The sequence below is a fragment of the Thamnophis elegans genome, chromosome 7 (genome assembly GCF_009769535.1).
Source record: "Thamnophis elegans isolate rThaEle1 chromosome 7, rThaEle1.pri, whole genome shotgun sequence".
Lineage (NCBI taxonomy): Eukaryota > Metazoa > Chordata > Lepidosauria > Squamata > Colubridae > Thamnophis > Thamnophis elegans.
In genome coordinates, this window is record NC_045547.1 from 54,095,348 (window position 1) to 54,121,938 (window position 26,591).

At 37.6% G+C, this 26,591-nt stretch overlaps 1 protein-coding gene across 1 annotated transcript; it reads left to right on the plus strand.

The window, feature by feature from the left end:
- The first annotated feature begins 1,917 nt into the window (after window positions 1–1,917).
- DBX2 (developing brain homeobox 2) lies at window positions 1,918–24,604 on the plus strand. Its single transcript, XM_032221837.1, has 4 exons — window positions 1,918–2,230; window positions 13,790–13,882; window positions 22,848–23,029; window positions 24,233–24,604. The coding sequence occupies exons 1-4, from the start codon at window positions 1,918–1,920 to the stop codon at window positions 24,602–24,604; spliced, it is 960 nt and encodes a 319-aa protein (XP_032077728.1).
- The last annotated feature ends 1,987 nt before the right edge of the window (window positions 24,605–26,591 follow it).

A 26,591-nucleotide genomic window follows, 5' to 3' on the forward strand; every position in this document is an offset into this window, starting at 1 on the left:
TTATACGAGAGGATAATATACGGGTAGTCCTTGACTTACGACCACAATTGAGCCCAACATTTATGTTAAGTGAGACAATTGTTAAGTGAGTTTTGCCCCATTTTATGACCTTACTTGCTGTAGTTAAGTGAATCACTGCAGTTGATAAGTTAGTAACACAGTTGTTAAGTGAATCTGCTTTCCCCATTGATTTTACTTGTCAAAAGGTTGCAAAAGATGATCACATAACCATGGGACACAGAAACAGTCATAAGCATGAACCAGTTGCTAAGCATCTGAATTTTGATCACATGAGCATGGGGATGCTACAAAGGTCATACATGTGAAAAATTGCATGTCGTTTTGAGGCCATTGTAACTTTGAATGGTCACTAAATGTACTTTTGTTAAGTGTATTTCAAAAATAAACAAAAATAATTAAATGAACATTTATATTCATACATATGCCCAGCTTCCCTGATTTAAAATTTAAAAGTCTTTTAAAAAAGCAATGTAAAAGAGAATATTCTGTTTGGCCTCATATTTATTTATTTGGTTTAGATTCTGTTATTCATTCAGGAGTGGAAGTGAGGTAATTAGTATTTTATCCTCACAGTTGTTCCTGGAACAAGTTGGGCTAAGAAAAGATATCTTGTTCAAAGTCACTTCCATAGACCAGAATCTGGACCCCATCCTCTTAGTCGAGCACTCTATCATAGTGACCATTTGATCCAATTTAGTCCATTATAGTAGTGTTTCTCAACTTTGGCAACTTTACGATATACGGACCTGAACTCCCAGAATTCCTCACTAACATCATGGAAACACAGTTTTCTAATACACCTGCTCATCTGTTTGTGGAGGTTCTATATACTGATTACTGCATCCAACCATGCCATACTCAGATGCTTATTTAGAGACCTCCAGAATTTCACTTTATCTTCAACTAAGGGCCAACAATTCTAGGTCAATGAAGTAACACTAAGATTTCTGGGGGTCAGAAAATGGGGTTCTTGGGTCAGCTTCCATTGTTATCTCCCATCCTTTTTTTCTATCTATTAAGAAAAACAAGATTAGGGTGCTTTGCCCTGTAGCCAACATCTGGATTTCTCCACTGTAAGCCAGAATTTATGCAGCCATGAAAAAAATTGCAGAAGGAACGTTCCTTCATCAGAACTATAACTTAATATATAAGTTGATTTATTTATCAATGTTTATAAGATCCTCCGTCTCCTAAGCTCCCTTACAACGCATATCGGCAAAGTCTGGTACAGAAGAGCCAGCCATCCAAGAGTCCTCTGGCCAACGGAAACTTCAGCCAAAAAGGCTGATGTTGAAATTCAGGCAACGCACAGATCCTTTGGACGGCTCCCTTCGATTTCAGAAGGGCCTCGACTCCTCCCCCCGTCCAAGACTCCCGTTTTTCGCAGAAGTAAGTTGGCGAAGAAACTTTGGAGGAAGAAACCGACAAACGGAATGCGGGGCTGGGAATTTGGGGACGCCCGACCTTTGCCTCTTGATTTCGGCGGGTCCTGCAGCGCCTTAGCGGAGAAACAGATGGGAGCTTGGGAGACCTTTCAGCCTGACTAGGTGCCTAGGATCCAATGGTGTTTAGGAAGGCCGATGCCCATCCAATGACAGACGGCGCCCCCGCTCCGTTCCTCAACGCCCTCAGCAGCGCCTTTCATTGTCGCCCATGTCTATCCTGCCTTAAGGACCTTTGACAGAAATTAATGAGGTCGGACACACCTTCCACCCACTTGCCGACTCTCCAGAGAAGGTGCTGGCAGTCCGCGGAGAATCGCCCGGCAAATTCCCCAGGCTCCCGCCTCATGATCGCCTGCGAAGGGCCGCAGCGGGAGGAGGCGGCAGCGGGAGGAGGTAAACCCCGTCTCCGTTTCGAGGCCAGGACTGCGGTTCGCCTTCTCTCCTCTCGGCCATGCTTCCGAGCGCTCTCCCTTGGCACTGCGGGAGTTCAACCGCTCTTTTCGGTTTGCCCGTGGCTCCGGGGTTTGGCAATTGGGGCAAAAGTTTCCTGATTGAGAACCTCCTGAGAGCTGGCGAAGGCCCGTCACGCCTCTCGCCGCCTCTGCCCGCCACTCCGATCCCGCTCAAGTTGCGTGAACCAACGCGCATCGTCGGAGAAGGTGCTTTCCCTGCCTGCGCTTGGCCTTTCCGAGCGTTGAATGCTTCAGCAGGGGACTGCGCGGTTCCGGAGGACAGAGGAGGCGCATTCCCAGCAACCGCCCCAGGTGAGCGACTACCTCCCACGAGCCGTCCGCGGTAGAAGAACTTTCTGGGGCTGGGATCTCGCTTTCAGTCATGCGCAAACGCTACGTTCTCCTAGCAAAATATTCCTGTCAACACAGTAACAGGGTTCCTATATCGATGTCAGTCATCCTGGGTCGGTTCTGGGTTATCATGAGGCTGCCGTGTGTGTGTGTGTGTGTGTGTGCGTGCGTGCGCGCGCGCGCGCGCGCGCGCGAGAGAGAGAGAGAGAGAGAGAGCAACATATGGCTTAGTGAGTTGGTGTAAACACAACCTGGGTGTAACTTAACTTGTTTAGTGAACAAATCATTGCTTAATGTAGAATATGAGCCCAGGTTTATAGAGCAACTCTAGAGATAAGGTTTCTGAAATGAGTCTCTAATTTCCATAGATTTACAGTATTTTTCAGAGTATAAGACACACGAAGGTTTTGAAGAGGCAAATTTTTTAAAAAGTAGGTAGGTAGATAGAGGGAGAGAGAGAAATACAGTAGGTAGGGAGAGAGAGAGAGTAGGTAGGTAGGTAGATAGAGGGAGAGAAATACAGTAGGTAGGGAGAGAGAGAGAGAGAGAGTAGATAGGTAGGTAGGTAGGTAGAAGGAGAGAGAGAAATACAGTAGGTAGGGAGAGAGAGTAGGTAGGTAGGTAGAGGGAGAGAGAGAGAGAAATGCAGTAGGTAGGTAGGTAGGTAGAGAGAGAGAGAGAGTAGGTAGATAAGTAGATGTTTCCAGGTGTATCCATGTGCTGGACAAGGAAATCTTGTTTCTACTGGCACAGCACTTGATCAATGTAACTCTCATCAATCACTCTAACTCAGCAGAACTCAACCGGTGGGTCGCGACCCCTTTGGGGGTCGAATGATCCTTTCACAGGGGTCACCTAAGACCATCAGAAAACACATATTTTCAATGGTCTTAGGAACCGGGACACTGCTAACCAAACCCTCATCTCAGCCCCAGGCGGTAATTGAGGCGTCGGCACTATCGCAGGCCTTCCGTGTCCCTCGGCTGCTTGCCAAGAACAACTCTCCGCTTACGGAGAGCCTCAGCTTTATGGACTCCTCCGACCGAGAAATCAGGCCCGGCTCTTAGCGCGGCTTTTCTCACAACCCCCCAGCCCACCCCCGGCCCCACCTTGTCTCCACCCTTCAGGCCCATGCGGAGAGATTTCTATATAATTACATATTGTTTCTGTGATTAATCACTATGCTTTAATTATGTTCAATTTGTAATAATGAAAATACATCCTGCATATCAGATATTTACATTACGATTCATAACAGTAGCAAAATTACAGTTATGAAGTAGCAACGAAAATAATTGTATGGTTGGGGGTCACCACAACATGAGGAACTGTATTAAAGGGCGTGACATTGGAAAGATTGAGAACCACTGCTCTAACTTAAAAAAAAAGTTTTTGCATTCTGCAAACCTCCCCAAAACAGCCCATTTTTTTTCAAATAAAAGGCATAAATAGCCTTGGGGGGGCTTGCAGAGTGCTCCTGGGGGGGGGGGCAAAACGAGCAAAAAACAACCTGTTGTTCGCGAAAATGAACCTGCTTTTGTCAAAAAAAATTGCATGCATAGCCTTATGGAGGCTTATAGAGTGCTGCTGGGGCTGCGGGGGGGGGAATGGCCCATTTTTCGCTCATTTCTGCCCTCCCCAGCCCCCCAGGAACTCTCTGAAAGCCTCTATAAGGGTACGCACAGTCATTTTTGTGAAGGGGCGGTGCTTCGGGAGGCAAAGAAATGCTGTATTTAGTGTATAAGACGCACCCAGATTTTCAGCCTTTTTTTTTGAAGAAAAAAGGTGTGTTTTATGCTCCGAAAAATACGGTACTTCCAGGCGTGTGAGTGATGCCTTAGAAATGCTCTAATAAGATGGGAACCCAATGGAAGAGTTAGTGTCAGTTAGAGAGAGATGTAATATCCTCTTTGGGTGATCAGAAGCTCAGCTTCATGGGAAGAAGGCGGGGCTTAGCAGTGAGAAGACGGAGTTTCAGGCTATTCCTGAAATTCCCCTATTCCGAAGGAAATTGGATGGGTCGTTTCGGACCCTAGCTGTCCCAGAGAGACAGTGAAAGGTTGGGGGAGATCCAGTGACCTCAGAGACGTTCGCAAGTCTCTGGGGGGGCTTGGAATTTAACTTCATTTGCCAGTTCCTTCTGGATTAGCTGTAAGCTAACCGAAACTGCAGGTTGCCCCTAAGAATGGTGGGAGTGGTTTCAACTGGTAAGCTGATTTTATTACTCAAAGAGATACAGTCCGCATTAAAATTTAAGCTAATTGAAACCAAAGAACAGAAGAATCTAGCGGCGAATTGGTTTTTTTTTATGGGTTTATGGCCGGTGGTTACCCTATTTCTTAAATGTTTTAAATGCTATTTACGTGGATAAAGGAAAGATTACTCCAACATTCCCTCTGACCCTCCTTAAGTGGGCTGTAAACCAATTTACTACAATTTGGCTTCTTACAATCTGACACTTTTATTGCTTGGCTGTGTTGGTCTAAGATCAGATAAGATCGCACAGCTCCCAGCGGGTTCTTACTTGCAAATATCTTAAAGCTTCTAGCTGCGTCACAACATGGCGTCTATACATGCTTCAAATGATTCGTTTCAAATGATTTTCTCCGCATTTCAAAAGTTGTTTGGCACATGAAAGATTTGAAAAAAAGCTGGACTATTTAACATTAAAATATGAAGAAAAAAGTGAGAACGTTGAATGTTTGAATGTTCCTGAAATACAAATGAAGAATGTCAGAAATGAAGTTTCTCAACTTGCTGACACGCTGGGCGTCTGGTTTACTTCGGAGGGAGAAAGAGATGCAACGCTTGAAAGGGGGGCAGCCATACAGAAGATTTATTTCAAAAGACAGAGCGCAGGAGGAATGAGAAGCATTAAAGAATCTATACTTTATGAAACATCATTTGCAGAATTTTCGATACCACCCTTCAGAATTAAAGACAAGCTGAAAAGTGCAACAAGCCTAGGACAACGTTATTATTATTATTACATCAGAGGCATCCTAAGCAAAAAGGTGCGAAGATATTCCTGTTTGGACTTGCTTATAAAAACATTTGGTAAACTTGTTCCACGAATGGCAATAGGACTAAGGAGGTTTTGTTATTGGAGAGACATAGGCTGATAGATGAAAAGAATACAATTCAAAATTAGCTAAATCTAATTACTCTTATTTGTAATAGACATAGCTGAATAATAATTGTTATTGATAGTAATGTATATAATGTGGAGTTGATATGATAAATAATAATTGGATATGAGAAGGGAAGGTTGGAAATATTTTTGGGCCATATACAAAGGTTATTAATCACAATAATTATCACTATTAAAAAATAAAATAAAATATATACAGTTAAATGTTAACTAATATGGGGAAAATGTTACGATATACGATATAATTACATAAAGAAGGGAGAATGATAATAAACTATACTGCATGGAAGATGGAATTTTTGGTATTAAATATTATGGATGTTCAGCTAAAATAGGATATGAGGATTTGATGTTAATAGAGGATTTTACAAACAAGTAAATGAAATGTCAGCATGTGGTTATGGATTAAATCTTTGGCATATTTAAGGATGAAGGATATTTAAATAACTGTAGTCAACTAAAAGTGGAGGTATAATGATGTCAATATGGTAAACATTTGAGTTAAGATATTTGAATTAATATGAATTAATGGAAGAGATGCACCAAAACATGTTGTAACCAGCTGATATACTTTTTTTATAATATATACCTGTGGTTTTTTTTTTTTTTTGGTTTCTCTTTTGTTTTTCTTTTTTTTCCCTGCCTTGTTTTTTGTTCTTTTTGTCTTCTTTGTTTTTTTATTTTTATTTTTTCTTTTCCCACTGGTGTGGGCATGTATTGTTTAAGAAACAAAAATTATTATTATTATTATTATTATTATTATTATTATTATTATTATTATTATTATTATTTTAATAATAATTATAGTCAAATGAAAATGGATATATGATGATGGTGACATGTATGAATATTTGAGTTAAAATGCTCGAGTTAACATGAATTATGTTTGTTGACTGTGGAAGAGATGCACGAAAGTCTATTTGTAACCAACTGATACACTTTCTATAGCATGTAAAGAAAGATGTTGTATTTGTTTTAAATTAAAAATTAAAAAATTTTAATAAAAAAAAAAGGAGCTCAGCTTCATGTATTAACAGAGGTGTTACATGGATCTCTCATTTCAACAGCTCATAAGCACCACAACAGGATGGTTGAAATGCTCAGGATAAGATTAAGAATTAACTTGGGACAGAATCAGACTCTCAATCTGGTAAATGGGTAAATATTTCTCCTTTACTAAACATAGAGGATTCTACCCTATTATTAGCAAGCACTGTATTTTCAGATTCACAGAAATGGCACATTGTGCTAGTAGTTTCTTTGCAAGGCCCTACAACTTGTGAGATCTGACATCAGCACTTCTTACAAAACTTTCTTTTACTTTTCAATCAGTGGAAGGCTACTATCTATCAGCTTTCTTGCATCTCACATTTGAAGCATGCCTTTATTGACTCCAATCTGAACATATCCAAAAGGGTCTGCAGGTGGAACTAATTATCTAACTTTTTTTCCAACCAAGTTTCATCAAATAATGACTCTTTCATCTTCAGCAACCTGCCATGTTTTCCCCAAAATAAGATCTGATCTTATATTTTGTTGGGCTCCTAAATAAGCATTAGGGCTTATTTTCAGGGAAACACGATATCAGGGTGATCAGCCTGGCTGGGCGCATCACTCCCAAACACGGACAGAAAAGGAGGAGAGCATGTAGGGGCCAATGGTGTCTGGCAGCAGCTCCAGCTGCAGCCCACAAGCCCCTTGATTGGCACACCGTGGCTGTGCAGCCCACACAGCGCAGATGAATTGATTACTTGTCCAATCAGCAGAGGCACAGGGGAGGAGGCACGTAATCCTGACACACTCCATGGGCTGTGGAAAAGCTGAGAGTCAGTGGGCTGGAGTGGACAGCCAGTTGCAGGAGGCTCATCTTCATGTGGCAGCACCAGCAGCAGAGGCAGAGGCATGGGGGGAAGCAGGCAATCTGGATGTGCTGCATAGGTTGCAGCCAAGCCAAGAGACATGAAGACAAGCCTCCTGTGGCCACCCACCCACTCCAGCCCACTGACTCTCACCTTTCTCATGGCTCATGTGGTGTGTTTGGATCGTGTGCCTCCCCCATCCTGCCTCTGCTTCCACCTGCCTCTGCTTCCACCTGCTACTTGGACAGGTCATCAACTCACTTATGCTGCATGGGCTGCGGCTGCTGCCGGACTCCATCAACCCCTGCTCCCTCACTGCCTCCTGTGCTGGCCACACACCCCAGCTGATGATGACCTTAACCAGGGTTTACTTTTGGGGTAGGGCTTATATTAGGAGCATGCTATAAACATCCAACTAGGGTTTATTTTCTGATTAGGCCTTATTTTGGGGAAAACATGTAACATTTTGTGCTAGTTGCAATTTCCAAACCAGCTCCATTGAGAGCACCATACCCAGTGTGTTGACTTAAAAGGGTCACAGATGTAAATGATATTAAATGGAATGATAGATAATGCTGCTTCAAATTTATATAGATTTTTAAAGTATTCTGATATTTTTGCATCTATTGCCAGCATGAATTGAGGAATGATAATTAACAATTAAAATAAGACATGTCTGGTGATTAATTAAATTTCAAATTTCATGTTTTGGTGCAATATTTTCCAGACAGCATTTGTTTAATCATAAAACCTAGCAGATTAAGCATGCAACACACACTGAATAATTTTATCATTGTTTATAGACTATTTGTTTTGCTCAGATTGGTAAAGCACAAAATATACATTAATAACTGATCTGAAGAAGCTTTATTTTGTGAAAAATAAAAGTTTTACTAATAATCTCAGTAAAGCCTCTGCACACTGATTGAGTTGGGTGCCTTTATCAGTCTTATAAATAAAATAATATAAAAATAGTATAAACCTGGGACATTATTGCAGCAGATACTCAGAATTTTAAATTGTTCTGAACAGAAAATATGAAAATGTACATTTTAGCAGCAATGTTCTACAGACAGTTGAGACTTCATTTAATTAATTTGCTACTAAAGTTCCATTTCCTGCCAAATATAGGGGTACAGTGCAGTTCAAAAAGTAATTTGCCTAAATTCATGACAATTTCTCTCTATTACCTCATAATTTTGCATCTAATCAATCCCTTCAGTATGATGACATTTAAAAGCTAAAAATTGTGACTTGTTCTATTTCCAAATATCATAGCACTGAATTCTAAAATTATGTTTTAAAATTTACTCATGAATAAATATGGAAATACAGATGTAAGAATCAGTACACGACACTGGAATAAAATAAGTGGGTCATTAGCAGCAAATAGATTTTAAAAGAGAACTAGTGATCATTCTTATTATAATAATTGGATTGTGAATTTAGTATTTCCCTTTAAATAAAAGTGTGTTATTAATTTGACATTGACCTGAAACATTTTATTATAATAAATTAAATAGCATTAATTATCCTTTCAAGTCACCCACTCAGATATCTGAGGCAGCTGCTGATATTTGTAGTGTGGGGCACTTTTGTGTTGGGATGCTGTCTTAAGAGACAGGTAACAGGAAGAAATCAATATAAGAAATATATGAGCCTGGTGATATAAGTATATTGTTGGTTTGGAGTTAACAGAATAACATGTTAGAAATATGTTATTCTGTTTTACATGTTAGAAACCAGGGATGTCTGTTCATTGAAAAGAAGAACAAATGTAGTTTGAAACAAAGTATAATATGGTAATGAACTAACACCTTAGCAGTTTCATTTTGATTCAATCCCTTTTACTTTTATGGGATTATATAATTTGGATTTCTACCTTGTACCATTTGGATGGAACAAGGTTAGGGTGTGGATTTCTACTTCAGTAATGAGATAAAACAATGTCTACTGCAATTTTCATAGCTCAAATGCAAAAAGCCACTAGATAGAAGCAAGGATATGATAGCTTAATCTCTAAATAATACGCAAGATTAACCTAACTAGTTATCTTTCAATTTAATAAGTCTGCCTGATTTGTAGTCAATTTTCAATGCAAATTTACCTAGAAACCAGTGATAGGGGTTTGCAAGCATGTAATTCCAAATCTTATGCATATTTATTGAAAATAAAAATGCATTACTTCCCACTTATCCCTTCCCACTTATGACTATAACCATGTTGCTTGTATCTTTAAGATTTATATTGTTTTATCTGTTTCCTAGTATAATTTGATTGCTTATTAGTAAACTATGACTTTCACCAAGTGTTGTATCTTATGTTTCTTGATTAATGTATTCTATTTTATTTTTCTTTATGTACACTGAGCAAATGCACCATAGACAAATTCCTTGTGTGTCCAATCACACTTGGCCAATACATGATGTATTATGTACATCACCACTTGATTGCTTGTATGCTCACATCTCTCCTCCTTCACCACTGCTATTCTGCAACCAATATGTTGCATGTTTGAACAAAAAGTACTGGAAATAGCAGCAACAAGCAATATAGATAAGCTCATTCTGTCCTTGGAAATGCAGACAAGAAAAACAGCAGTGCAACAAGTGAATGGGCTTCCATTTGACCTATAGCTAGTGATTGTGCACTCACAAACAAAAGCTCTGTCTGCCACGGGATGTCTCTACATTTGTTTTTTTTTTTTAGTAACAAACTGCTGCTCTAGCCTTAACTAGCTAACAGTGCAACAAGTTATCCTGGCCAAGAGAGGGCTGTTCTCCATTGACTAGGATAATATTTCATGCCTCCCTGAAGAGACCCAGTTTACAAACTGAAAACTGAGACAAATAGAAGAAACTTCCTAGGGCCAAAATATGTTTGGGCATAGTCACAAAATAACTTTGACTGAACTTGGATTCCAAAAAAAGAAAAATGAACCAAACCATTCAACTCTCTAAAGTTATGATTCAAGGATCTGTGGCAAGATTTAGAGGCTCTTAATTCATGTTGTATTTTTTTTTTCAAAAGATCATTTGTTTCAGAACAATATCTTTCAAATTAAGCAAGTCCTCAAGGGGAGAAAAGTCTATTTGCAAAACTCAAGCCAAACTTCAGGATGATAGCACTTGAAGGATGGTACAAGGTTAAGGTAAAGAACCAAAGCCCTGTTCCTTTTTTAATGTGCATTAAAATGTGCATTTAATGTGCATGCATGTAAAAAGAAGCCAATTTTTAATTTCCCAGTTGTGCCTATCATTTTAATGTCATTGATTCCATCATTGATGTGGGTAGTGAGGAATGAAATGATTTAGGCATGATTGCTATATATATTGTGGGACTTAGTGCCGATCTTAAATGTTGTTTCTGATGTCTTTAGGTACATAGTCTCTCAAGCAATTGAGTTCTATTGTTAATTACAGGATACTAGATTATTTGCAGGTGTGATGATGAGCGGCCAAATTGTTCATTTTTAAAAGTACTAGAATGCCAATGCATTATTTATTTATTATTTATTTTTAATTAATAGCAACAAAAGAAAAGAACAATCCATAATAATAATAATGCTAGTGATATATGCATTATCAAAGAGTACACATAAAAAGTGATATAATAAACAAGTGACAAAGATGACAAAAAAGTAATACATGTCTTTTATAACAATAAACAGCTACAATTCTATATTTACTTGTCTTATAAAATATCATGGAAGCATATATTTCTGACAAATTTATACAGAAATTTATAATCCACTGTATTCTGTATAAATGAGACCCTTATTTCATGATACTTGTCCATACAAAGTCTATGTCTAGAGGAAATCCACTCACTGGTGGCTAGTGCAATTAGTTCTTCAATCCATTGAGTGAAAGGGGCCATACATTCATCTATCCAATGTTGCAATAGCAGTCTTTTGGCCTTAGAAAGGGGACAGAGTATCCGTTTATGTTGTCTGTTTGTCAGGTTCCATGAACTAGGTATCTACCATAGGAGAATATTATCCTCTAGGAATTTTATTCATAAATAAACATATATAGTCCACTACTTTGTCCCCAAACTTGGTAGGTTTATGGCATTTTAAAAACATGTTTTTATAGAATTCCCATGTATTGAGGGATCTCTTTACAAAGCAGTAAATGGTAGCATACCTCAGACAACTTTCCTTTTACTCGTAGAATGAAATTGGATACTTTCTAAAACATATGGAAGTAGTGGGAGAGTTTTGTGTCTGCCTTGGAACAAATCCATATTCACCAAAATGACAGTTAGGGCTGGGCTATGCAACTTTTTGGGCTGAGAACTTCAGTTGTTCTTGGAGCAACTGGGAAACAGGGCTGTTGCTTAAAGTTAGATATTTGGAGTGCCATAGGAGTGTGGCTTTGTCTCTCAGAGACCATGGGACATGGCTTGTGGCGGGTCACTCGACTTCATTAGCAAGATGGGGTTGGGGTTATCTATATTCTGAGTGGAGGTTTAAAAAATGAGGTTTTTTGGCTAATTTTGATTTATTCTTTGGGATGAAAGGATTATTTTATCTTGTTTTACTTTATATACAACCTTTATTATTTTTATTAAAAACTCATGGCACTGAACACACACAATACTCCTTGCCCCTACTTTTCCAACAAGAAGCTTATGAAGTGAGTTGGGATTAGACAGAGTGAGTGGTCCAAGCCGGATTTCATACCTAAAGGGGGGAGTAGAGCTCACAGTCTCTTTGCTTTCAGACTGGTGTCTTAACCAGTAGACCAAAAGGGCAAAAATCATAATATACAAAAGTCATAATACTATTTAGTCAGTTGTTCTCAATAGCAAGATATTATGGAATGCCATATTATGGAGTAACTCTTAAATGCATAGAGCAGTGTTTCTTAACTTGGGCAACTTTAAGATGAGTGGACTTCAATTCCAGGAATTCCTTGCATTATTTATCTAAGGATTTCCTTAGACTTGCCTTTCACGGGAATGTGAACTCCATGGGCTGAGAAAGAGTCTTTCAGGGCTTGCCATGATTACACAACCAGAATCCCAAGATTTGAGGTGCAGGGATTCAGGAAGACATTCCTCAACATTTAAAGAACTGGTGAGATGAGGCAGAAGCAACCTGGAAGCAACAGGGCAGGGCCAAAATAACCTTTAAGTAAGATACTAAGGTCAAAGTGTTTTAACCCACAATCACTTGGTACATAGCTGATACCTGGCTTAGAGGTTCTTAGGTCAATAATGAAATAATTCTACTTAATCATTCCAATTGTGGCCAGGTGGGCCTGTTCCTGTCAAAATTAAGCTTATTTTGTTTTCTCTGAATTAATTCTTGTAAGCTAAATAATTTCAGATAAAAATTTATACATTCTTTTCTTTGTGCAATCCTCTCTATGCTTATTCAGTTCACTTAATACAGGCTATAAGTAATTTGTCATTTTACTTTAATTTCTTTTCTACCATCTAAGTTTGAACTTTATCCTGCAGGATGTCATTCAAGAATGCACATAGTCCATTTCTCAATAATATATTTTCTTATTCCTTTTGTTTAATGAAGGACCAGCTGCTTCACTGCAGATTCTGATATTTTTAACTATTTTACTGTTATATCTTCTAAAGTATCTTTCAAGCACGTATAGAAACACATATCTTCCAAGGGCAGCCATATAGCAGGGGGTGGCAATATTTGAAAGAGAGATAGAAAAAACAATAAAGGAGAGCTGTTTTGTATATATAATTTAAATTAATTGGTGTCCTGATTATAAACAAGCAATTAAAAAACAAAGTAAGCCAGATTAATTAAATTCAATGAGATTTATGGATTGGTGCCCAAAAGTCAAATTGGAAACCCACTTAAATTTATTTTCAGCAAGCCCTATACATGCAAGATATCATTGTGAAAATACAGGAATTCTCCCAAAAAGTATGCCATACCAGAGAAAGTATCTTCTGATCAACATGGCAAATCACAGAACACTAATAGCATGTGAAATATTCCTGCAAATTATTAACTTTCAAATGTATCTGATGGATACTGAAAGAACCAAATGGTTAAGTCTTCACTGCGTCAGGTAAGAGCCACAAAATAAGATGAAATAGCTAGGGTTAAATCTATTTATATTAACTCCATTGCTCCATCCCTGCTTATACTAACTAATCTGCAAAACCATTTCTGATCAGTGCTAAAACAATACCATCTCCCAAAAGTATTTGGTAGAAATTATGAATAGTTTACAAAACAGCAAAGTAAAAACCATGAAAAATGTATTATGAGCAGTTTACTTAGAGTCTGGAACTAGATACTTGAGATGAAAGAGATTTTGATAAAATTTTTGAAAAAGGCTTTGGCACATTTTTTCCATGTTTATGTTTAGCCAGAGGAAAATGCTGGGCCATCAATAGATATTTGGGATAGACTCCACTGTCATAAAGAAAACAAAGCCAAAATACAAATTCGTTGTAATAGATTAGCATGTAGCATAAAAGATATCAGCTCTCCATTCAATGGACTCAACTTTGTCTTTGCAGCATTCCCAAAACGCTTCTTAACTGCCTTCCCAGTCTACTTGGCATGCTGTGGTGGGTCCTGTCAACTCCCTGCATCCCCCATGGTTTTTCCAAGTAAGTTTTTATTCTTAATCAGTAATGCTTGACTTATTCTGCAAACCAAAGCAGCAGGATTTAATGTGTTCTGGGAAAAGAAAAAAAACCTAATTGGGGATGCAATAACAAAGAGCTAAGGCCTCTGCAGAAATCACAGCCAACCCATTCAAGACATTTCCAAAGATTTATCAGACTTCAGTACCCTGAGTAATTATGTGAGTTTCAAACACTATTGAAGGAAAGGAACAAAGCTTCTGTTTGGGACCTGACTGCAAAAAGTACTACAATTTGTTTTAAATATTTAAGTTTATGGGAATTTGCAAAGTGGAATGTAAAAAGCAAAACAAAGTGTTAATATTTTTAAAAAGAAAAAAATAATGCTGAGATCTCAAAAGATAAGAAAACATTAGAATTTTCTTTTTGCAATAAATCCTTGTCTACTTTTGGTGTTTAGTGTCAAAATTTTGGAATTCATTTTATGATGGTAATGCAGGATAAAAATTCTATAAAATAAATATGCAAATAAATATCATAAATACATTTTTATTGGAAGCAGTCTACATATATATATATATTTCATGTTTTGTGAGATGTATAACTATGTAAATATGTTAAATGTTAAATGACTTGGAGGAGAAGCAGACAGACTTCAGGGTGCACAATCTACCTCTTCCAGCTGGCGCGCTGGAAGAGAGATTTGCCATCGTGCTGGCAAATTTAGGCGGAAAACAGGACATTTCCATTGGCCCTTCTCTTTCCCCCTCCTTAGCCTCCTTCTGCCAGCATGCACTTGGCAGGCAGTCGTGATCTTTAGATTGACTTTTATTTTGTTAGCCCAAAGGGGGGGGTGCTTGGAATGGCACGTAGGAAATCACCCTGTCTCTGCAGTAACAGCCTGCCTGCACCACCCCACCTTGCCATGAATGACGTCAAGTTGAGCACACCCACTCAGTCACATGACCACCCAGCCACCCCCACCCAGCCAGTCATTAGGGCAGAGAACCGGTTGTTAAAATTTTTGAATCCCACCACTGGATAAAACCTGTTTTTCTACAATGCATTTAAAATGTAGAATTGGACATAAATTCCAAATAGTTGTCTTTAGTTAGGAAATATATTCAATTATGGGGGCTTTTTAAAAAAAAAACTTCTCAGACAAATATTAACAGAGCTGGCATAGCCCCACTCCTGGGGGAGAAATGGGAAAATCTAATGTGCTGTAGTCCTGCCTACCCGTTTTAGGCTAGGCCTCCATCAAATGTTCAGTGCCTTCCTTAGTGAAAATAGATTTATGAAGACCATGATATTTCAAGACTTACATATGCTCTGCTGTTCTAACACATCTGGTGGAAATCCAAGTTCTGCTATTCACATGAATTTCTTTTATCAGCAGCATCAGAAGAACAACATTTTTTCTTTCCTCACAGCCCCTCACATATTTTAATTTTTTTCTTCTAGAAATTGGAGATAAACCAGTTGCGAAGGTTGAGACTGAATTCAGCCAATAGTTTGACTTAAACATAATATTTAATGGTTTTTCATTCTCCCTTAAATACATTATTCTACTGGTTTGGTATTATGTCACCTGATTTTCACCAAAGCAAGTGTATTTTTTGGAAATAATTCAAAGTCAATCTTTCAGAAATTAATTGATAAAACACTGTTTTCTGAGTCTTTTTTCTAGAGCACTTTTTTGTAATATTTTGAAATAAAATGCATTCAGGGCTCCAAAGAGTATAATTAAAAAAAAAATCAAGATGGCAACTATGATAGCATAACCTAACCTCTGATCACCTTTTCTGCATTTTACATGAACAACACATTAAAAAAATGAAACTTCAATTGTATTAGGTCAGTATTACACAACAACAAATTAAATTTAATGAAACAGGCTGATGCAAAATATACTTATATGAAAGAATTTAAATATTTAACTGCTCACATCTATTCTGATGCAAATTAATCTCATTTCCATGCAGGTATATAATATTTTGCCCTAAACTCAGTACTTTAATTTGAAAATAAGAGATATTCCCATCCTTAGTGTATTTTCTTAGCTTTAAGTTTGTAAGACTTATTTTGATAGGTTTCCTTTTAATGGTATGGGTTTAAGATCAAGTTATTAGAAAAACAGATGTTACTGTGTTGATGGAAACTAGAAATAGGACACAAGATGGAAGAGGCTGAATGCGAATCATAATGATTAAATTAAATGTTCTCTGAAAAAAACCTAACGATATAAAGTCTGGATAAAGTTATTGCTCAATCCATAGAATCTATGTGTATATAAGGAAGTAAAGTTAATTTTTATAGAAATGTTTCAGAATGTGAGTTGCCAAGTAGAATAATTCTTGACAAGTGAGGCAGCAAATACTGTCAGTTTAATAAGTTTCAAGTTTTGTACCTCTCTTGAGGGGGCTGACACTTTCCCACAGAGCAATTCATATAGGCCCAGCTACCTCACAATGGGCAATAGTGCCATGACCAATCACCACGTCCACTTGACTCATCTACACGCGACCTCACCATCATTTTTCACTGTGCCAATCACAGTGCCAAACTATCTCAAGCTGAAAAGTCTTGGCTAAGGGTCAATTGCTTTTTTGTGTGGACATAAAGGGGTACTCTGTGTGCCAAACTTTTCTCCTGTCTCACATTCCACAAGGATTTCTTGATGCCATTTAAAGCGCCTAATGAAAAATAAAGCAGTGAATGAAAGTGACTTTTATAGACTCATTCTAGCTCATCTTCCCATATAACCCTGCCTACCTGAAAAAGGATTTAGTGAGCTGAGCTGACTGCATACAGGGACTTTCTGAATACATTGAGCCAATTATCAACTACAGCAATTGTTTTTAACTAGGATTGATACACTACTATTTTAGAAGTGACCTATTAATTATCCATTTAACGAGTGTATTGAATTGCAATGGAAAAATAGAAACCATGACAAAAGTCTTTCCTTGCTTCTTCAAGGTGTCTTGGCCATAAAAGCAAATGAAGTTTGGTCCACAGATTTAAGAAGACATGTATCATCATATACTCTAATACTAAGAAAAAGTTTAGTACTTTCTGAAAATTTTTGCTATCATACCAATGTATGTGTTAACAAGGTATTATACCCTTCCCATATGGAGTTCAGCAGAATGGGGTTGCAAGTGGCTGCAGCTCATTTATCCTGATGTAAATTCTTCCTATTACAATGGCTCATATTTGCTAGATGGTCATTTGCCAGAGAAGCAGAATAGAATGTCTGTTTTTTGACTTGCCATGCAGTGCTCATTGGTCTAGCTCTGCTACTGCTTTCCTATTATAATTTATAAAGCACTTTTTGAATTTGAACTGATAAATATACATAAAAAACTTGTATAAAAATACATCAAGGCATATCCAATCCCCTAGAAGATCACAGATATTTTATTAGGTGCTATTTTGAACCATGGTCCTAATTTGTAACCAGACATTCTATGATTTAATTAGTAAGTTTCTTCCCTATCGCAGACTGAGAAACTATAGAAAACTGATCATACTTATGGGTTTCTGGATAGAGCGTCTGGATCATTAATATGCAAGGATTTATATAGGATCCTTGGGACTGTAAACAGGGCCACCTGTTTATTTAGATCCATGACCTTCCTGGCTACTGAAAGCCACTCCAAAATGTAATTGCATCCATGTGGTAGGATGCCCTTCAATATAAGGGGTGGTTTTATCCACATTAAAAAAGACACTTTAAGGTATGCCTCCTCCTCAAGAAACTATATTTGGATTTAAAACTCTTGGACATTATTTATTGAACATTCAACTTTTTCTTCTTACAATAGTTGTTGAGAAAATAGTTGAATTGCAGCTTCAGAAGTCCCTGGGGCAAATGGATTACTTAGTCTCCTTTCACCATGTTTCAGACAGGGACATAACATTGAGATAGCATTGACTGTGCTTATTGCTGACTTCAGGTGGGATTGAGACAGGGAACTATCTTGTATATCTTTCAACTGTTATCAATACCATCCATTATGTGTTCATTGTGCATAATAGGAGTGGGGGCATTCGTGATCTAGAAATGGTCCTCCTCCTTTGTCTGTAATCAGTTCCAATCAATGTTAGCTGGAAAGGGGGAAAAGATTGGCAAAAGCCTTTCATATGGGGTGCCGCAGGACTAGACACCTCCTGTTTAACATCTATTCTACACAAGGCTAGTGGATGAGGCAATCCATTAGTTTGGAGTGAAATATCATCAATATGATAAAGATAGCAGTTGTATATATCAACCCTGTTCTGATCAAATAGTGTATTAGGTAAGCTCCCCATTGGGAGAGCAAGTACGTTCAGAGAAGCGTTGTTAGAGTTGTGTTAGAGAACACACAAACCAGCATACAGACACACTGCAGTTTAAGTAGGCTTTTATGGAAATAGAGGTATCAGAGGCCATCAAACAGTCCAAGTCATACACGGATAATTCAGTTAGTCATCAATGTCTTTCAGTTAAGGGATAATCCAAATAACATAGTCCAGTAATCATATAATCAGTTCAGCACACAAAGTTTGCTAACAGTTGCAAAACTTACAATAGCTCACGGCACTTCCAGATCAGCCCAGCATGTAACGAACAGAGAGAGAACTAACAGTCGTTCTGGCTCCTTCTTATGGCCGATTGAGGAAAATAGCAACCAATCACATTTTACAGTATGCTTTAAAGCAACAGGTACAACATTCTTACATGATTTATATATTGCCAACCCAACCATTAGAATTATATTCCTAACATAGTGCTATCAAGATTTTTGTCTCAGTCACTAGCAAGATCAAATGGCTTACCTAAATCCAGGGATTCTCCATCCTTAGTCTTTAACGGTGTTGTGCCATCTCTTTCAGATTGAAATGTTACATTAGGGTCCTCCTGGACTTGCACTCTTTTGAAAAAACAGGTGCTATCTGTGACCATGAGTGTCAGCAGCTGCTTCCTGACTGCTGAATTCAATTCAAGGTTCTGATTATTACCTATAAAGGCTTAAATAGCACAAGACTTGGTTATTTGAGGGACCGTTTGTTTCTGCCTGTCCTGTGCAATCAAATACAGTTGGTATTCTTCAGATTCAACAATTAAACAGCATCACCCAATGGAACACAGGAAATGAGCCTTCTCTGTTGTAGCCTCTGGCCTCTGGAACACTATTCCCCAAGAATTCAAATGGCCCCACCTTGATCTTGTGATCTTATTTAATTCTTGAAAACTAGTTCTTTCCTGAAGCTCTGAACTACGGAGTGTGGTGTTGTGGGCTATGATATTATTGTTCTCTCTGTGGACAGTTAAAATTATTTTGTACTTGTTATAATGCTTTTGACTTTAATATTGCATGCCTTTCAGAGTCATTATAATGAATACATGAATACAAGCAGAGGAAAATACAACTCTGGATAATAGCCTTTGTTTTCCTGTTGCTCTTCAGTTACTCTGAGTCTGGAATACTCAGAATCTGCAGGCTACCATGATTTAAAAAATTCTTTTTCAAAGGATAATATATACATTGTAACAATAAGTAATAATAATATGAAAAATATATACTTTCAGCCAGTTTGCCCATTGTAATATCAAACTGTATGGAAAATACTAGATTTGGGGAAAGTTATTGTATACCTGGGAGTAAATTCAATAGAATTGTCAGGTGCAAGAAACCAGTAATCGGGATAAAATTCAAAAGTATTATGAGTTTGGAAGAAGGCGGGGCTTAGCAGTGAGAAGACGGAGTTTCAGACTATTCCTGAAATTCCCCTATTCCGAAGGAAATTGGACGGGTCGTTTCGGACCCTAGCTGTCCCAGAGAGACAGTGAAAGGTTGGGGGAGATCCAGTGACCTCAGAGACGTTCGCAAGTCTCTGGGGGGCTTGGAATTTAACCTAATTTGCCAGTTCCTTCTGGATTAGCTGTAAGCTAACCGAAACTGCAGGTTGCCCCTAAGAATGGTGGGAGTGGTTTCAACTGGTAAGCTGATTTTATTACTCAAAGAGATACGGTCCGCATTAAAATTTAAGCTAATTGAAACCAAAGAACAGAAGAATCTAGCGGCGAATTGGTTTTTTTTTAATGGGTTTATGGCCGGTGGTTACCCTATTTCTTAAATGTTTTAAATGCTATTTACGTGGATAAAGGAAAGATTACTCCAACATTCCCTCTGACCATCCTTAAGTGGGCTGTAAACCAATTTACTACAATTTGGCTTCTTACAATCTGACACTTTTATTGCTTGGCTGTGTTGGTCTAAGATCAGATAAGATTGCACAGCTCCCAGCGGGTTCTTACTTGCAAATATCTTAAAGCTTCTAGCTGCGTCACAACATGGCGTCTATACATGCTTCAAATGATTCGTTTCAAATGATTTTCTCCGCATTTCAAAAGTTGTTTGGCACATGAAAGATTTGAAAAAAAGCTGGACTATTTAACATTAAAATATGAAGAAAAAAGTGAGAACGTTGAATGTTTGAATGTTTCTGAAATACAAATGAAGAATGTCAGAAATGAAGTTTCTCAACTTGCTGACACGCTGGGCGTCTGGTTTACTTCAGAGGGAGAAAGAGATGCAACGCTTGAAAGGGGGGCAGCCATACAGAAGATTTATTTCAAAAGACAGAGCGCAGGAGGAATGAGAAGCATTAAAGAATCTATACTTTATGAAACATCATTTGCAGAATTTTCGATACCACCCTTCAGAATTAAAGACAAGCTGAAAAGTGCAACAAGCCTAGGACAACGTTATTATTATTATTACATCAGAGGCATCCTAAGCAAAAAGGTGCGAAGATATTCCTGTTTGGACTTGCTTATAAAAACATTTGGTAAACTTGTTCCACGAATGGCAATAGGACTAAGGAGGTTTTGTTATTGGAGAGACATAGGCTGATAGATGAAAAGAATACAATTCAAAATTAGCTAAATCTAATTACTCTTATTTGTAATAGACATAGCTGAATAATAATTGTTATTGATAGTAATGTATATAATGTGGAGTTGATATGATAAATAATAATTGGATATGAGAAGGGAAGGTTGGAAATATTTTTGGACCATATACAAAGGTTATTAATCACAATAATTATCACTATTAAAAAATAAAATAAAATATATACAGTTAAATGTTAACTAATATGGGGAAAATGTTACGAAATACGATATAATTACATAAAGAAGGGAGAATGATAATAAACTATACTGCATGGAAGATGGAATTTTTGGTATTAAATATTATGGATGTTCAGCTAAAATAGGATATGAGGATTTGATGTTAATAGAGGATTTTACAAACAAGTAAATGAAATGTCAGCATGTGGTTATGGATTAAATCTTTGGCATATTTAAGGATGAAGGATATTTAAATAACTGTAGTCAACTAAAAGTGGAGGTATAATGATGTCAATATGGTAAACATTTGAGTTAAGATATTTGAATTAATATGAATTAATGGAAGAGATGCACCAAAACATGTTGTAACCAGCTGATATACTTTTTTTATAATATATACCTGTGGTTTTTTTTGTTTTGTTTTTTGTTTTCTCTTTTGTTTTTCTTTTTTTTCCCCTGCCTTGTTTTTTGTTCTTTTTGTCTTCTTTGTTTTTTTATTTTTATTTTTTCTTTTCCCACTGGTGTGGGCATGTATTGTTTAAGAAACAAAAATATTATTATTGTACAATTGTATCACAGCGGCCAGTTGTTTCACCGGATTTGGCATTGGTTACTAGTCGGGCCCCACCCAGGGGCCTAGGACGTCGTAACATATTTTCGTAATATGCGTGCAGATCCAAGCAGTGCAGCTTTTTGCATTTGACTGATGGTGATTTTGTCAATTTTTAACTGTTTTAAATGTAATTCCAGTGCTTTTGGAATAGCACCCAGTGTGCCAATTACCACTGGAATTACCACTGCTGGTTTGTGCCATAGTCGTTGAATTTCGATTTTTAAGTCCTGGTATCTTGCGATTTTTTCATGTTCCTTCTCGGCGACCCTGCTATCACCTGGTATTGCGATGTCTATGATTGTGACCTTATTTTTCTCAACCAGTGTGATGTCTGGTGTATTATGCGCCAGTATTTTGTCGGTTTGTATACGGAAATCCCACAAGATCTTGACCATCTGATTTTCTGTGACTTTTTCAGGCTGATGTTCCCACCAGTTTGTTGCTGTTTTAATATTATAATTTTTGCACAAATTCCAATGGATCATTTGTGCTACTGAATTGTGCCGCAATTTATAATCAGTCTGTGCGATTTTTTTACAGCAACTGAGAATGTGATCAACAGTTTCATCAGCTTCTTTGCAAAGTCTGCATTTGGCATCATCAGAGGATTTTTCGATTTTGGCCTTAATGGCATTTGTGCGGATAGCTTGTTCTTGCGCAGCCAGGATTAGTGACTCTGTTTCTTTCTTTAATGTACCTGTTTTTAACCATAACCAAGTTTGTTCCCTGTCCACTTTATCTTTTATTTTATTTATTTTATTATTATTATTATTATTATTATTATTATTATTATTATTATTGTCAAATGAGAGTGGATATATGATGATGGTGACATGTATGAATATTTGAGTTAAGATGCTCGAGTTGACATGAGTTGTGTTTGTTGACTGTGGAAGAGATGCACAGGGGTCTGTTTGTGGCCAACTGATACACTTTCTGTAGCATGTGGAGAAGGATGTTGTGTTTGTTTTAAATTAAAAATTAAAAAAAATTAATTAAAAAAAAGTATTATGAGTTTATTTCATGCTACATATATACAGGAATCCGATATATTAATGGTCATGGCAAATTGGTGCTAGATAAGAGTCAGGACTTAGGACTCTTGTGGGAGTGTAGAAACTGATGATACCTTTGATCCTAATCTTGGGCTCAGCCTGGACATCTCCTCCAGGAACTTAGTAGTGCCTATAAGATGCAACAACAATAATAACAATTGACTGAGATAATCTGTTACAATATTTCTTATGTTTTAGGAGAGGAAAATGCTCTGTCTCTTCTAAGCCATGATCCTAGATCCCGGAGAGGTATCTTAAGAAGGGCTGTCTTTTCAGAAGAGCAACGAAAATCTTTGGAGAAAATGTTTCAGAAACAGAAATATATCAGCAAAATAGACAGAAAAAATTTGGCCATCAATCTGGGTCTGAAGGAGTCACAGGTAAAGATACTGTAGATTTGGTGCAGTAACTTGCCTCCAGACAATGTTCCTCAAAGGTCTGGACTTCAACTCCTCAAATGGCTGTTTTGGTTGGAGAATGTTGATATTGGAATTCCACATATTTGGAGGGATGTCCAGGTTGGGAAAGGTTGTGGGAAAAATATTTATAATTTTATTTTCTTTAAGAGGAAAGGAAGAAAAGCAATATAAAATAACCAGGACAGATCACTTTCATGTACATTATGAGAACTTAGTTGTCAAATGTGGAAACTTCTCTATAAGGTATCAGAAAAAGAAAAGCCATGTTGTGTTTAGATTTGCTTTCAAAAAATGATTGTATATGGAGGGTGCCGGGGAAAATGGAGAATCTTAATGATTTAACCCAAACCTCTACTATAGCTGAGTGGCAATATATAAATTAGTCACTTGGCTTAGAAAAAATGCTCAGATGATCCAGTTGATTAAGTTAGGAATTTCAAAATAGTAGCTCAGATGGGTAAGTATGATCTTTAAGTAATACAAAAGTATTTCAACTTCTAAAGTTTGGTCGCAAATGAAAGAAGGGATATGGCTCCTCACTGCCCTCAATCCAGGACTCATAATTTGCAGACTCAGAAATATGTGCAATTCCTTACAAACATGCTTCCAAAATTGCCAACAAATTGTAATTTCTTTAGTTTAAGAAAGGTAAAATTATATTCTGGGGATCATTACATGAAATATGATCAATATAATTAGTTACATTTATAATTACATGAATCATATCTTTTGCCCTGCTGTGCCAATTTTAGGGGAGAATATGACCCCTATATGCTACTGAAAGCATTTTGATCTGCCCACGTTTAAAGCTACTATCTTAAATATGATTTTTTGTGTGTGTTTCACATTAAAATTTTTCATAGAACAGACTTCTAAAATTTGTTAGTATTACCCTAATTTCCAATTGGCATAAAGTCTACTTGGAACTACAGACTATCTATTTCCATCCTTGGTGTGACCATTTTTCTCTTACAAATTTGTTCCTTATTTGAGCCTCTATATTGCATTTTCCTAATCTCTTAACCTAGATGAAAGCTGGGCTATTTTATGCTAGGCAATTTTGGCTAGGGTAATAAAAGGAGAGGCCTTATTTTAATCATACTAAAAGGTTTCTTTTAGACAGAATTACCCAAACTATCTAAAAGTCTTGTCCCTGTCTCACAGGTCAAGATCTGGTTTCAAAATCGAAGGATGAAATGGAGAAACTCCAAAGAAAAAGAAGTGGTCTCAAATCAGGGTCTGCCAGATAAAGGTCTTCAAGAGATGTATGTTTCCAGGTGTTTAAATTTTTCCTCCTCACCATGTCCAGTCTGGGAAATGTCTGAACAACAATCAAGTTCAAGGTGGCAGAATTTCCCAGAATGTGCCGGGAGACTGAGTGACAGAATTAGTCTGCGGCCGCACATAAAGCCAACTTTGTCTTCTGGCACATCATATTTGTATCAAGAAAGAGGCACCATAGAGAAGGAACTCTCTCATAAGAACAGTGACAGTAAAAATGATGGCAAACCACTATTTGAAGTGAACTCAAACTAACCTTATGGAAGAAATGGATTAGATTATATATTTCATCACTGGTTAAAATAAAATGTAACACATTTATCGTGACCGAACTAATAGTTTAAGAAATAGTCAGTAATTAATCTTCCTTTATGTTCCTTCATCTGAAGTAATATCTTTAAATCCAGTGAGAGTGAATTATGGTAAGTAAGTAAAATGTAAAACAATACAAGTAGATTTGTTTTTTTGCAGTTATGCAGATTAAATTAGCATTTCATTATATAGTTCTTAATAGAAATTATAGAAATGAGAACATACTGTATGACTTTAGGTCTGCATAATTTCTGTTTTTCAAAATTGGATTGGGGTTTGTGATATAGTAGACTTTAATATAAAAACAAAGAAATAAAATAGAGTTTGATGTACAGTTGCCTGGTACAGATTTCTGTATCTGGGCTTTCTAATCCTGATTTGGTGGAGATGTCAGAATTTGTCCTTAAGAGCAGGAATATGTACTTATAACCATGACAGGATTCCCATTCATTTTTGTTAGTATTGTAATCAAGAGGAGTAGCTAGGGATCAAAAGCATCTGGTGGATATGTGTTGCATTTACATCAGGGGCATCTGCAGGGCAAAAGGAAAATAACTTTATGAGAGCAAACATGCAAATATGCAAATTATGCAATCTAGGTCACTTGTGTGAGGATATCATGATGCTCATGATGTCGACATGTTTTATTTCTGATGGTTATAATTAATAATTTATGCAGGAATTCCCTGCAGTGAAAAAAAGGAAAATTGTCTGATTTAAATTCCAGTTTTGTACCTGTTATCCAGATCAGAGCACGTTGAGTGACATAGTTTACTTATAAATAAATATGTTTTATATTAGTTTTCCTTTTGCTTTGAATTGACTGAGAACTGCACCAATTAAGACTGCAACTAAACCCCCCAAGATGGGCATTGAGAGACATTGGAAGCAGGTGGAAGAAGGTGAGAATCAACACACACACACACACACACACACACCAGGGGTGGGTTTCAGCCAGTTTGGTACGGTACGTGCGTACCAAATGGTCAAATTTCAGTGCCTTTGCGTACCCGTTCATCCGGTGGCACCGTACCAGAACGCTTGCTCTCCGTTCACTCCCCCCGCCTGCCCGTTCACTGCTCGTTCGCCTCACCCATTTGATCGCTGCTCATTAACTCGCCCCACCCATTGCACCATGCTTGCCCTGCCCACCTTTCACTGATTGGCTGGCTTGCCAATTGCCCTGCCTCTGAGAGCCCTATTTAAACTGTGGCACAGGCGGCCCACTTGCCTCTTTTCCTGTTTGGCTCTCACATCATCACTCGCTAGCTGATCAGATACTCACCTTGCTTGCAGGTAAGTAAACTAAGCAGGGATGGCAGCAGGCTATATATACTTTATTTACAGTCACAGACCAAAACACGAGTACTACAAAAGAGACGTAAGAGAATTGATCATAGCATCATAGCAATCAGTCACCAAAAGCTTAACTAAGGGAAGTTATAGCATTCTCCTCTAATGGTTACAGCTCTTAGGAAAAATTTGGAAACCTGAGAGGTGATGTATGAGGAGCCATCTCCAAGGCAATATACAAACAAATTACAGCCATTAGATCTAGAAGGGACGATTTCGAGAAGAGACGGTAACTTAGATCTGTCTGCGTTATACATGGGGCAAAATAGAAGGATGTGCTCCACAGTTTCAACATCGGCTCTGTCATAAGGGCATAGCTGCTCGTTAATGGGGGGGCCTCTTAAAACGGCAATCCAAAAGTGCTGAGGGCAAGACATTAAACCGAGCTAGGGAAAAAGCTCTTCTATACTTGAGAAAGGTTAAAGTATAAAAATAGGAAGCCACCCCCAATCCATAATTATTGTTAGTTGAGAGTTGCGGGGGGGAGCAAGTTTTGTTGGCTCTGGCTCGTAGATATTGTAAATCAATGTCCACAAGTCATTGGACTACCCTAAATTGGGCATCCTTAAGGCTGTGG

Coding starts and splice junctions, on each gene's coding strand:
- DBX2 (XM_032221837.1), top strand. CDS start 1,918: ATGCTTCCGAGCGCTCTCCCTTGGCACTGCGGGAGTTCAACCGCTCTT. Junction 2,231..13,789: donor ATTCCCAGCAACCGCCCCAG/GTGAGCGACTAC, acceptor TTGTCTTTGCAG/CATTCCCAAAACGCTTCTTA. Junction 13,883..22,847: donor ATCCCCCATGGTTTTTCCAA/GTAAGTTTTTAT, acceptor CTTATGTTTTAG/GAGAGGAAAATGCTCTGTCT.